This window comes from Alosa sapidissima, chromosome 10, assembly GCF_018492685.1.
Source record: "Alosa sapidissima isolate fAloSap1 chromosome 10, fAloSap1.pri, whole genome shotgun sequence".
NCBI classification, from domain to species: Eukaryota; Metazoa; Chordata; class Actinopteri; order Clupeiformes; family Clupeidae; genus Alosa; species Alosa sapidissima.
Window position 1 is genome coordinate 35,919,647 of NC_055966.1, and position 14,610 is coordinate 35,934,256.

The following is a 14,610-nucleotide window of genomic DNA, read 5'->3' on the forward strand; positions in this document are numbered from 1 at the left end:
GGACTCAACGCTGCACAGTGAGAGAGAGGCATCTCTGCCGGCCTTTCCCCTCGGCTGGAGCATCCACATCCGGGCCCGTTGCTATGACAACCTGGGCCAAGAGTTCCACGCCCACGACATCCCCATATGCATCACTACAAACAGGTAGAACACATACGTATCACTACAAACAGGTAGAACACATACACATCACTACAAACAGGTAGAACACAAGCAGGTAAAAGTGTGGCCTGAGGGAGCCTCTGATGCTCTCCAAGACTGCTTTGACACAACAGACTGGGAAATGTTTAAGCAGGCAGCCACTCACAACAACCAGACAGATATAGAGGAGTATACAGACACTGTAACCTCTTACCAAGTGCATTGATGATGTGACCCACACAAAAGACATCATCACTCGGGCTAACTGGAAGCCATGGCTGACAGGGGATGTCCTCAAGCTGCTGAGGGCCATAGACAAAGCCTACAGAGCTGGGGATGAAGCTGGCATGAGAACAGCGAGAGCCAACCTGTCCCGTGGCATCAAGGAAGCAAAAAAGGAATACACTCACAAGATAACCACACACTTCAAAGACAGCAGGAACGCACAAAGCCTATGGCAGGGCATTCAGGCCCTCACGGACTACAAGCCCGCGCCACAGAGCTGTGAGAGCAACATCCCTCTGCTCAACAATCTGAACCGCTTCTTTGCTCGCTTTGAAGCACAAAACAGCACCTGCCCACAGAAGACCCCTCCCCCTCCACACCAGCAGCCCCTGTGCCTCTCTGCTGACAGCGTGAAGAGGACACTTGCTGCTATCAACACCCGTAAGGCAACAGGTCCAGACAACATCCCAGGTCGTGCGCTGAAGGACTGCGCTGAGGAGCTTAAGGATGTCTTCACAGACATCTTTAACACTTCCCTGAAGCAAGCCATCGTCCCATCATGTTTCAAAGCTGCCACCATCATACCTGTGCCGAAGAAAACTGCTCCATCCTGCTTTAATGACTACCGCCCTGTGGCACTGACACCCATCATCATGAAGTGCTTTGAGCGGCTTGTCATGTCACACATCAAATCCATTCTCCCCCCCACCCTGGACCCCTTCCAGTTTGCATACCGAGCCAAACGGTCCACAGAGGATGCAATCTGCTCTGCCCTCCACCCAGCCCTCACCCACCTGCAAAAAAGAGACTCATATGTGAGATTGCTGTTTATAGACTTCAGTTCTGCATTCAACACCATAATACCACAACAACTCATCTGCAAACTTGACAAACTGGGACTCAGTACCTACCTCTGCAACTGGCTACTGGACTTCCTCTGTCAGAGGCCTCAAGTAGTACGTGTTGGCAACAATATCTCAAGCAGCATCACACTGAGCACGGGGGCCCCCCAAGGCTGCGTGCTCTGTCCGCTGCTCTTCACCCTGCTGACGCATGACTGCACTGCAACCTACAGCAACAACCACATAGTGAAATTTGCTGACGACACAACTCTGGTGGGTCTCATCACCAAGGGCGACGAGACTCAATACAGGATGGAGGTCGACTTTCTGACCACGTGGTGCAGGGACAACAACCTCCTGCTGAACGTCAGCAAGACCAAGGAGATTGTTGTTGACTTCCGGAGAGGTCACACCCAACACCTGCCACTGACCATCGACGGTGCTGTGGTGGAGAGAGTGAGCAGCACCAAATTCCTGGGGGTGCACATCAGTGAAGACCTCTCCTGGACCACCAACACTGCATCACTGGCGAAGAAAGCTCAGCGCCGCCTGTACTTCCTGCGGAAACTCAGGCGAGCAAGTGCTCCACCAGCCATCATGACCACATTCTACCGAGGCACCATTGAGAGCATCCTCTCCAGCTGTATCGCTGTGTGGGGCGGAAGCTGCACTGAATACAACAGGAAAGCCCTGCAGCGCATAGTGAACACAGCTGGAAGGATTATTGGTGCTTCACTCCCCTCCCTGAAGGACATTTACACCTCCCACCTCACCCGCAAGGCGACCACAATTTGTTTGATCTACTGCCCTCTGGGAAGAGGTACAGAAGCCTGTGCTCCCGCACCACCAGACTCACCAACAGCTTCATACACCAGGCTGTTAGGATGCTGAACTCTCTCCCCTCTCCACCTTCAGCTACATAACATCCTGGACTTTGGACCCACAATGGCTGCCTTGCACTACTCCACTTGCACTACTCCACTTGTACACTTGCACACTTTGCAACTTGTTGTTGTTGTCCTGTTGTCCTGAAAACACTTCTGAACACACTTCTGCTGCTCTTACATAACTTGCACCACTATGCCACTTGCATACTTAGGTCAAACAGAACTACCTCAGCCATTTATTGGCCTGACTTTTGCACTATTATATTGACTGTCTACTGTATGCACAATTGCACAATTTCAACCCAAATTGTGCTGCTCTTATTTCTTCATTGTATGTGCCTTCTTATTTTTACTTTTTATATTGTTTACTTGAATGTTATGTTTGTCTGTGGACCTAATTGGTAAAATATGTCTTGTCTCCACCGTGGGATAGTGAGAAACGTAATTTTGATCTCTTTGTATGTCTTGACATGTGAAGAAATTGACAATAAAGCTGACTTTGACTTTGACATACGCATCACTACAAACAGGTAGAACACATACGCATCACTACAAACAGGTAGAACACATACGCATCACTACAGGTAGAACACATACGCATCACTACAAACAGGTAGAACACATACGCATCACTACAGGTAGAACACATACGCATCACTACAGGTAGAACACATACGCATCACTACAGGTAGAACACATACACATCACTACAAACAGGTAGAACACATACGCATCACTACAAACAGGTAGAACACATACGCATCACTACAAACAGGTAGAACACATACGCATCACTACAGGTAGAACACATACGCATCACTACAAACAGGTAGAACACATACGCATCACTACAGGTAGAACACATACGCATCACTACAGGTAGAACACATACGCATCACTACAAACAGGTAGAACACATACGCATCACTACAGGTAGAACACATACACATCACTACAGGTAGAACACATACGCATCACTACAGGTAGAACACATACGCATCACTACAAACAGGTAGAACACATACGCATCACTACAGGTAGAACACATACGCATCACTACAAACAGGTAGAACACATACGCATCACTACAAACAGGTAGAACACATACGCATCACTACAGGTAGAACACATACGCATCACTACAAACAGGTAGAACACATACGCATCACTACAGGTAGAACACATACGCATCACTACAGGTAGAACACATACGCATCACTACAGGTAGAACACATACGCATCACTACAAACAGGTAGAACACATACGCATCACTACAAACAGGTAGAACACATACGCATCACTACAGGTAGAACACATACGCATCACTACAAACAGGTAGAACACATACGCATCACTACAGGTAGAACACATACGCATCACTACAAACAGGTAGAACACATACGCATCACTACAGGTAGAACACATACGCATCACTACAGGTAGAACACATACGCATCACTACAGGTAGAACACATACGCATCACTACAAACAGGTAGAACACATACGCATCACTACAAACAGGTAGAACACATACGCATCACTACAGGTAGAACACATACGCATCACTACAAACAGGTAGAACACATACGCATCACTACAGGTAGAACACATACGCATCACTACAAACAGGTAGAACACATACGCATCACTACAGGTAGAACACATACGCATCACTACAGGTAGAACACATACGCATCACTACAGGTAGAACACATACGCATCACTACAAACAGGTAGTCTAGCACCTTGTTTGTGGCTCACTATGCTTCACAGTTAATGTGTGAATAGACACTCTTAACACTATTAACATATTAAGATCTTATATATAATATATTATAATATTAATATCGATATTATTTATTTCTCTCCCTATCCGCTTTTTGTTCTTCTCTCGTTCTGTTCTTTCCCTCCATCCTCTCATCCGCGGTCAGAGACGACCTGGTCCAGATAACTCCTGGCTCGGACAGTCACTCGTTTGTGGTGCAGACGGTGTCGCCTGGTCTGACTGTTTTGGGGGTCCAGGGGGACGCCACGAACCCCTCCCTCAGCGACTACACCCCCCTGCCTGTGCTGCCCGCCATCTCGGACCCCCCCGTGAGCGTGCGGCCTGGAGACGTCATCTGCTTCAGCTCCCCCCTCACTGGCCAGCAGGGTGAGTCCCAGCAATGGCCCGTCCTTCGCTGTATCAGTGGGGCGACACGGAGCCACACCGAACCGGCTGGTGTGGAATTTGGCTCAATAGCTTCGCTGTGATTTGCGGGGGGAGGATGTAATACTTTCATTCAACCAATTATCACAAATCAGTTAGCCTCAGTCCACTAGTTATCCTCAATCAGTTAGCCTCAGTCCACTAGTTATCCTCAATCAGTCATTCCCACTGGCTAATTGGTCATCAGCTGATTCAGTAATGTTATCCAGTAAAGCTGCTGATGAAGATTAGACTTTTTGTATACAATTTTGGATACAAAGAGACTGATGTATACATAAAATCAAATGTATACATAAGATCATTTTTTTTGTATACATTGTATTAAAGTATATAGAGTATATAGTATATACTGTGCCTGTAACACCTTCTGTCTCCACCTTGGTTCAACCCAGGCCAGCCAGGCACGTGGAATGTGTCATCTAGTCGAATCCTTCAGATAGACACCAACACTGGGGTGGCGCTGGCAAAGCATGCTGGGACAGTGGTGCTGTACTACTGGCTTGGTGTGGGGCAGCAAGCGCTCAAAGAGGTGTTTTCCTGACATATACCACACATTCTGTTTGTGTATCGTGTCTCAGCTGTGTGCCGTAACCCACGTTTCATTAACTCTGTATGATTTGCGGTGCTTTTTGGGTGCCAGGTGACAGTGGAGCCTCTGGCCACCCCAACCCTGACCCCACCTAAGGACACGCACCTCACCAACTGGCCCCAAGCCCCAGGCTATGTCGTCAACGTGGACCTGAACACCTCTGTGGCCAACTCAGGTGAGGCCAGTCACACGCGCGGGCCGCGGGAGGGGGCAAGGCACGCCACTGTTGGGATTGTCCATTGGTCACACTTTACTTGGATAGTCCGTCCACAGACTATGATGCAGATGCTCAGAGTGTCAACAAACCATCTGTTGACACTCTGTTAACTACAATTTGTGTTTTAGGTTAAGGTTAGGGGCTGGTAGTGATGGGGATGAGACCGCATATGTCAAGACCGAGTTGAGACCAAGTCTTTAAAGGGTCAAGACCGAGTTGAGGCCGAGACCGTTGGTTTTTAAATGCAGTCGAGACCGAGTCAAGACCGAGTCTTTGAGGAAGCAAGACCGAGTCGAGACCGAGTCTTAAAGGAGTCGAGACTGCATCAAGACTGCATTACTTACATTTATTACACGGCTCTTCAGAGTGCTGCAGAAAGTTCCATTCACATGAATGGGCCTTCCCAACGATCGGGCCTATGTTAAATCTATATAAATCACCGGCAAAGTATATAATCACTGCTGTCAATGGCAACGGGTTGATTAACGTCTTTCATATCCCTCCGCAAGACGTCCGTTCGCTTATTGCAATGGAATTTCATTGAAAGGGAAAGTAAGCTAGTAAGACGTTGCCACGCAACACCTGAAACTGTCAAGTTCTATCTGTGTGGCAAACTATGTATTTTGTCAGCGGAAGACACGAAACGCGGTAGCAAAATAATTTTTAAAGACCCATTGTGTTAGGTTTCTTTTCTCGTTTTGGCAAGTAGCCGTGTAATAATCGGGATAATGTATTGTCCGCCGGTAATTATCAGAAAATAAGTCCCTTCAGGTCGAAGCAAAACCCCTTACTTAATATCACCCAAGTGTCATATTCAACAGTTTAATTCCCAAAAGGTAGGAGGATTGTTGGCTATAGGAGCAGTCTATAGGGATTGTTGGCTATAGGAGCAGCCTAGCACACATTTATCTACCAAACTTCTTTTCTGAACAATACTTTAAGACTAGGAACTCAGCAAGCTTAAAATTGTCAAATTTATTGAAATAATGACAAGTTCTAAATATATCCTCTTCAACAGAGTTAAAATCAGCTGGTGCTGCAGATATAATAATAAATACATACATAACACACATATTTCTGTTTTCCAGCAACATATTAGGAAGCATAGGCCATTTTACAGGATTGTACAATATATTCAATGAAATACCAACACCAATAAATTTGACAATTTTAAGCTTGACCTACCACTTTCTTAGAGCGATGAGGGACAGGTGGGGCTCGAGAATGCCCCCTTGATCAAAGTGGGGAATGAAAGAAAAAGTTTGAGAACCACTGTAGTAAGCTAACCCTCCAAAACGTATCATCAAAAAATGAAGCAAATCCAACCTTTCGCGTTTGTGTTGGGGAGCATGTTAAACGTGAAAGCTGTGAAATTTGTCCAGAAAGGAGTCATACATGTTAAGTTCATGAAAGAATTACAAAATATGTTCTAGTTTGTTAAGAATTTAACTTAACAGCGACATGTAGGTCGAGGCTAGCCTCGGACCTACCTTTGTTACAACCTGACGCAGCCATTAAAACGTGCGGTAGCCTACGTTGTAACATTAGTGTCATGACTGCAGAGGCGCAGGAAATATTTTGAAAGTGAGGGGGACCAAATTGTGAACACAAACCCATAGTGAGATCAGATTTCCAGATATCGGATCGCCACCTCTGGCCCACTTTCGACCATCATATTTTAAACTTGCTAGAATATTAAGACAATACCATTGATTGTTTTCAAAATATTTTTTGATAAAAATGGTGAAAACTGTGAGATGAGCACAACGCCAGATCTGCCCTCAGACCACCTATGTGCAATTCTACTTTTATTTATTTTTTTTTAGATTTATTTTACACTACTTGGGCCAATGGTAGAATACTCTAAAAGCAACATTATGTTGATATTTTATGAAGCCATGAATGAATTATCATGCCTATGATCCAAACATAGACTACATGATCAAATAGCCTAGTTAGGCCTACAGTACCTAAATTGTCTGGTATAAACCAAATCAACTCTCCACTATGTGTCTGCAGTTAATATTTATGCAATGTTAGAACATGTTGGCTTAACAAGTTACCAGTCCAGAACACACAGAAAATTGCAACAGAAAGTTGCCTTTATAATCAACTACTAGTTGTTCCAACGGCATTTAAACAAAGCATTTATAAAATTGAAAAAAAAATATGACATAAGAAGTAAAATAAAATACTGTTACTGTAGTAACTGTACCACATTATCCCAAGCTTCAAAGAGCTCCCCATGTCTGTGACAGGCAGACGTGACACCGCTAAATTCTCAGCTTGTTTATACCCCACACTGAACGCGTAAGAAAGGCCCATCACTCTGGGATGTGGTAGCCTACTCTCTGGGATTTATGCACCAAGGTAACTGAAGTATTCAATTTGTGTCTTGAAATTATGTTTGAAATAAATATCTTAGAACAAAAACTTTGGGTAGGCCTATAGACTTGTATTTTATAGTTAGGCTAGTGAAAACGAGTTGATCAGTAGGCTCGTTGAGTTTGTTATCAATAAACATAACAGCTAATGTCATGTTGAGCAGGAGATAGGCTACCATAAATCCTCAAATTATGCCCGGGATTGATTCTATTTATAGCCGGACAAATAAAGGCAGGTTCCCATATTTACCTATACCATACCAACAATTGCCATCAGTCCACCAGCACTAGAAGACATTGCTTCGATTTAAGTCAATGAAATAACACCTCTTCTTAATATTTTATTATATTGTTGGTTGGATTAATAAAGTCGTTTTCCTACCATGGGTCTCCAACACACGTTCTCAAGCTCATTGTCTTGCCGCCCCTTTCGAGCTAATTGCCAGAGGCTGAAGTTACTACATTTTAACACAATTGTTGCGTGACTCAAGGCATTCCAGCCTACGAATTTAATAAAAAGTAGCTTACTAAATAATGCATAATTAAACAATAATTCAATTTAGGCTACTTCAAAGGTGTCTATTACAGCACAACCCTTATTCAATGAATGGCTGCCTTGTCAGAAACAGTGGTGGAAATCCCGACACTTTTTCAACTGCATGAAACATAACAGTGAACCATCAAATATCTCCCAGAGTTCAGTGCCCATCAGTCCCAACATTTAGCAATATAATCAAACAGTCCAAAAGTAAATTAGATCCCAAACCAAACCGAAAATGTTATGCTTTTGATAGCCTTCCAGTATGCCGCTCCAAACGAAACGCATCTCTAATGATGGTTGTTAGTAGACAAACTGACTTCAGATATCCAACAGAGTGAATATGAGATTGTGCAGTCTTACAGTACTGTAGGTGGCTGTGGTTAGTGATGTGATGCTGTTAATGGGGAGTTTTACATAGTTAGTGCAAACCCTATAGGTTATTATTTAATTAGCGTATATAAGGCTTTTTTTCCTTATCAAAAGTGAGGGGGACGACGGCCGTCTCTTCAGCACTGCGGGGGACATATCCCCCACGTCCCCCGTGCCTCCTGCGCCCCTACATGACTGTAACAGTTCTTAAATAAAAATAATGATAGCCTTGTTGATAAACTGCTTATTTCTTTCATGTCTGAAGTATTTGGTCCAGTGGTATTTGAAGTTGCTGCAGCTGCCTAAAGTTTAATTGGCTGTGATGGCTGATGGCGGCACAAAATTCATAATCCATAATTTTTTTTCTTTCCTGGGGGGGGGGGGGGGGTATACCGCAAAACCGCGGTAATTTCTTGCTTACTGACCGCGGCAAAAAAACATCCATACCGTCCCAACCCTAATGTCGACATTTCATTCAAGTTCAAGTAACCAAATAATTGCGGATTGCTCACTCATCTTGTCAATTATTACAACCAGAGGCACGCATTGGAATGACAGATTATGCCAAAACCGTAGGTCAGGCTACTTCAACCCTTTCCAGAATAACTGCTGTGCCGTTTGGACAAAGATTGTATCTCTCAAAGTCTTTGCACTGCGCAGCATAGCACCATAGGATATAATTTAACGCCAGTAAATATTATAATTTCTTTTTAAATAAGACTCATGGTCTCGCTCTAAAATGACGAGCCCACCCCCTTCCAATGTAGGTCAAGACCGAGTATTTTTGCTTTCAATTCCGAGACGAGACCAAGTAAGCAAAAAATGGTCTCAAGACTGGACTCGAGACCAAGACTGGACTGGAGTACTACAACACTAGGGGTTGGATTCGGTTCAGGCTACAACACTAGGGGTTGGATTCGGTTAAGGCTACAACACTAGGGGTTGGATTCGGTTAAGGCAGTGGTTCTCAAACTTGTTCTGTCATTCCATACTTGGAGCGGGGGAACCTGACCCCATCACCCCGGCAACATTGTAGCGTTAAAATATTATTTTCACATTTTTGTTTCACATTACATTTTCCATCTCAATCTGCTGAATCTAATTTACTGTTATAATCCATACATCTGTCTGTTTATGACTCCTATGTTTGTGTGTGGCCGTGTCAATAAAAGGAAAGAAAGGCATTATTAAAGACAGGCATAAAAAAAGTCCTCCTGTTCCTCACGCCCCACCTGTCATGTCTCTATTCCCCACTAGAGGGACCCGCTCCACACTTTGAGGACCACTGGGTTAAGGTGATTGTTCAACAGCAATTGTGCATACGGAACTTGAATGTCTCTGTGGACTATCCAAGTAAAATATTACCGAACCGTTCACTATCTGTAAGGACAAACACAGACGGTTTGTGTAAAAGTAATAATGTCAGCACTGTCAGGTCTGAAAATATTCATTCTTTCATGTCATTATTGTAATAACCCTTGAGAAAAGAACAGAAGAATGTTGAAGTAAAGGAAATGAGAGAAAGAGGGAAATGTCCAAGGAGACCAAACTGCCTCATGTGACACAGAACTTCACTGTCACGAGTACATAGATCACCCAGAATTCCACAACATGTTTCTGTTGGCAGTATCACAGAGACACCGAGATTCATTTAGTGATGAAATACAAATCAGTGTGAAACTGTCTGGAATACTTCCATAATTCCTCCTCTCTGATTTGTGAAGCTTCCTGATTTTAGTAGAACCCCTTAAAGTTGTGTTGTGCTGTGTCTGTGCGTGTGTGTGTGGTCTGCTAGCCCAGTGCTCTGTGGACCAGAGTGAGGCCATCCAGCAGAGGCTCAAGCCAGAGGAAGAGCTGCTCTGCTCGCTGCACTTCAGCGCTCCCTACCAGCAGCTCAAAACACTGCAGTCGGTCTTCAGCACCACTCCCCAGTACAACAGGGACACAGGTAGGCTGGTGTCAGTTAATCATTAACAAGTTACATTCAGCTAAGGAGTGTGAAACTGGGCCAATGTTTTGTGTTGCACTGGCACAAAATATATTAATCAGATGTTGTTCTTGTTCATGTAATGCTTAGATCTGTATATTGCTTTCTCTTTGTCTGCCTCTTCTTCCATTTCCCTCTCTCTCTCTCCCTCCCTCTCTCTCTCTCTCTCTCTCTCTCTCTCTCCCTCCCTCTCTCTCCCTCTCTCTCTCTCTCTCTCTCTCTCTCTCTCTCTCTCTCTCTCTCTCTCTCTCTCCCTCCCTCCCTCTCTCTCTCTCTCTCTCTCTCACACACACACACGCACAGTCTCTGTTTGGTGATATTTGCCATTTTTAAAATGCTATGATTTTTTTAAATGTAGAAATAAAAAAGTGGGAAAAGTGGGAAAGGTTTCCAGTGTCCCCCCTGTCTCTCTCCATGTAGGTCAGTATAGCTGCCGGGTCTCCGTGCGCCCCGAGTCAGACGCTGCCCTCCCCATCCTCTCCACACTCCCCCTCTCCGCCTCGCTCTCCGCCAGCCTGCGGGGTCAGTCGGCCATCCCAGGCCTCCGTCCTTCCTCCTCCTCCTCCTCCTCCCCTGCGGCTGCTGCTGCAGTGGTAACTCTCCCCTACGTCCCAGCGTTCCACTGCCCCCACACGCAGGTCAGCCTCTCCCCGCGCCAGCCAGAGGCCCAGATCACTGTACAGGGCGTCCATCACATGCTCAGCACGCTGAAGGTATGCACACACACACACACACACACACACACACACACACACACACTCTCACACACACACACACACACACACACACACACACACACACACACTTACACACACACACACACACACACACACACACACACACACACTCTCACACACACACACACTTACACACACACACACACACACACACACACACACACACACACACTCTCACACACACACACACACACACACACACACACACACACTCACACTAGGAGGGTGTAAGTAAGCTAAGATCAGGAGTTAAGTAAGCGAAGATCACATGTTCATACCTATAGAAGATACCACACACTCATATGTGCATTAATTACACTGCAACTGACTCACCACCAATGTTCTAATACTGCTGACTCTGAGTAGCCCAAACATACTGAGTTGTAAAAGCTTCTTGTTGATGCATGTCATTGACCTCTTTGTTCTCTCCTCTCGTTGGCTGTAAGTTCTACTCGGAGAGCCCAGCAGTGTCGCTGTCCGGCCCCGTGGTGTCCGAGCAGGAGCCCGCACTGCTGAAGGCGTCCGTGCGCACCTCTCACTGGCACCGCCCCTCGGACGAGGCTTCGTGCTCGGCCAACGTCACCGTCTACAGCAGCCTCTTCCCCCAGACGCACAACATCACGGTCACCCTGCTGACCGACAGACGCACACGCTTGGGTAACAGTAACAACAACAACAACAACAACAACAACAACACATTTGATTTATATAGGGCTTTATCAAGGCACTCAAAGCACTAAACAGTGAAAGGGAGAACCTTACTAACCACTACCAATGTGTAGCACCCACCTGGGTGATGCACGGCAGCCATTATGCGCCCAAAGGCTCACTGCTCACTGGGGGATGACTAAGGGGGCCAAATTGACTGAGCCAGGTTGGGAATTTAGCCAGTTAACACCGGAACTCCCAACTCTTCACGATAAATACCATGTGATCTTTTATGACCACTTTGAGTCAGTTTGTTGTCTCATCTGAAGGACTCATTTCCTACAGCACAATGTTCCCGTCACTGCACTGGGGCATTGGGGTTCATTTTTGGCCAGAGGGAAGATTGCCACCTACTAGCCACCCACAAACACAACTTCCAGCAGCAACTTAATTTTCCCAGGTCTCCCGTCCACTACCAACCAAGTCCACACCTGCTTAGCTTCAGTAATTCAGCATAGAGTATCCATTGGTCTAGAGCAGTGTTTCCCAACCTTTCCCCCCTTGCCCGTGTCTAAGACAATTCCTAACCGCATACACACACAAAAAGAATAAAGTGATTAAATACAAACTTATTTAAATGTGCAACAAAAATATGTTTTAATTGATTCATACAGAATTTTGATTATCCAACTGGGTGTGTTATTGGGATTTTATACATTTAATGTGTGCAAATATAATTATGATAACCTTACAACCTCAGCACAGGCCACATTGTGCGGACCTCTGGCGACCCCTAGTGGGGACCAGTGACCCCAGACTGGTCTGGAGGATACTGTACATGTAGGGTTTCATTCAGATGCACTTACTACAAAACAGATAGTGGTTCTAGGGTGTGTGATAGAATAGTAGCTTGTGAATGTAAGGAAATAGACAGATGCAGTGCAGTCAGATGCAGTAAAATATTTATATAAATGGATGTGCATACAACTACATTGTTGGCATACCAAAACCTTCCTTTGTTTTAAGTGTGCTGCATATGTGGTCAACTGAAATGTCCAACTGAATCTGGTAAACCACATACACCAACTTCACTGATCCGCACAGAGCTGAGCACATTCTTTCATGTGGCTCTGATAATTAACTCTGGACTCTCTCGTGTGTGTGTGTGTGTGTGTGTGTGTGTGCAGCAGAGACATCCCAGACAGATGCTGGTGTCTTCTCTCAGCTGTGGGACTTCCAGCTCATCCTGACGTTTGCCCTGTTCGCCGTCCTGGCCGTCACTGCAACTCTGTTCATAGGTATATAGGAGGTGTGGTGGCCTCTTGCACCGTCACTGCAACTCTGTCCATAGGTGTGGTGGCATCTTGCACCGTCACTGCAACTCTGTTCATAGGTGTGGTGGCCTCTTGCACCGTCACTGCAACTCTGTTCATAGGTGTGGTGGCCTCTTGCACCGTCACTGCAACTCTGTTCATAGGTGTGGTGGCCTCTTCCACCGGTCAGACCTGCACATCTCACATTCCTCTCAGCCCCTCACACTAAGCACCCTTCATTTGGCTGAGACTGTGCGGTCATTCCCCCTTCACACTAGTTCATACTACAGCTGGACAGGCCAGAATTGGCAGTAATCTGGTGAAGCATTTGCGTCTACTGTTTATATTAGCTCAAGTATTATCTGCAAGTCAGATCTCTGACAGGTTTAGCACCCTTTGTTATGAATCAGTGGCATTTAAAAGCTGTAGTACAGACCTGGTGTGAACGAACGTAAAGTGACACAGTTAATGTACCTTTGCTAGCTTAGATATGTTTTGATGACTGTTTTTGTAATGCTAATTAATACTTTTCTTGTGTAGTATACAACACCATAGTGTCCCAGTTTACTGCTTCTCCATCGGCCAACACAGCCCCTATAGCCAGGGGTGAGTATCTGGATCCACCGGATCTGTGATGTGAAACTAGTTTTCTGCATTTATGGAATTGGTCTGGCCACAGAGACCCTCAAGTCTACAGGTCATCTTAACAAAGTAACTAAACAGGAGTGTAAAGGCATTACATTAACTATACTTAGCATTCACACAACTTTATTGGATTCTACTTTAAATATAAACTGTTCTCTGCATTCATATGGCTTAGTAGTAATACCAGGATTGTTGCAGCTCACTTGAAATGAAATTTTTGTGTATTCCTCGCAATGATCCACTCAAGGTAAAATCTAAAATGTTTGTGAGGCTATAGCAAAGATGTTTTTTATGATGAATGTTTGTCGTTTTCCTAGCCGACGGTAAACAGCTGACCTCGTCACCATGGATACAGTCGTCCCCTCAGGCAGGGAGAACAGCAAGGCGCAGACTTTGGCTCTGGAGTGCTCGCACATGAAGTGACATCTCACACACACACACGGGCTATGCTCAGGAGTGTGCGTACATGAAGCGACATCCCACTCACACACACGGGCTATGCTCAGGATACAATAAAGCACATCACGTCAGATATCTCTCCCATGTCTAATGACTGGTTATTTGTTACAAGAATTTCTGAGCTATTGGCCAGTTTTTGGATAACATGACTAGTCCACACCTATTTGATTGTAATTAGCGCCTGTGTAGCAATAGCCTGAGTTTCGTAGCTGAAGAAGATAATTTGTGTTTCAGTTCACATGGTCAGGCAGTTCAATTGAGATTTCAATTTCCGATTTCGATCTCAATATCATTGATCCACTTTGGGAAGATCTCAAAACATGCAGCTCATGCAAGACAGCCCACAAATGTCCAGGTCCTGGAGGCGGTTTGTCAAGAAGAGTGGCCATCTCATCCACAACTACCACAAGACAGC

The 14,610-nt window shown here is 45.2% G+C and overlaps 1 protein-coding gene across 3 annotated transcripts in view; it reads left to right on the top strand.

Moving 5' to 3' along the window:
• The window catches only part of LOC121720530 (nuclear pore membrane glycoprotein 210-like), a 45,203-nt gene extending 30,929 nt beyond the window's left edge, over positions 1 to 14,274 (top strand). For all 3 annotated transcript variants that reach the window (XM_042106754.1, XM_042106756.1, XM_042106755.1), the window contains exons 31-40: positions 1 to 144; positions 4,029 to 4,249; positions 4,699 to 4,835; positions 4,947 to 5,070; positions 10,202 to 10,354; positions 10,814 to 11,106; positions 11,577 to 11,787; positions 12,966 to 13,076; positions 13,632 to 13,697; positions 14,054 to 14,274. The exon at positions 1 to 144 is cut by the window's left edge and continues 32 nt beyond it. In XM_042106754.1, the coding sequence (XP_041962688.1) occupies positions 1 to 144; positions 4,029 to 4,249; positions 4,699 to 4,835; positions 4,947 to 5,070; positions 10,202 to 10,354; positions 10,814 to 11,106; positions 11,577 to 11,787; positions 12,966 to 13,076; positions 13,632 to 13,697; positions 14,054 to 14,154 (1,561 nt within the window). In that variant the 3' untranslated portion in view covers positions 14,155 to 14,274. The remainder of the gene's footprint in view (positions 145 to 4,028; positions 4,250 to 4,698; positions 4,836 to 4,946; positions 5,071 to 10,201; positions 10,355 to 10,813; positions 11,107 to 11,576; positions 11,788 to 12,965; positions 13,077 to 13,631; positions 13,698 to 14,053) is intronic.
• The last annotated feature ends 336 nt before the right edge of the window (positions 14,275 to 14,610 follow it).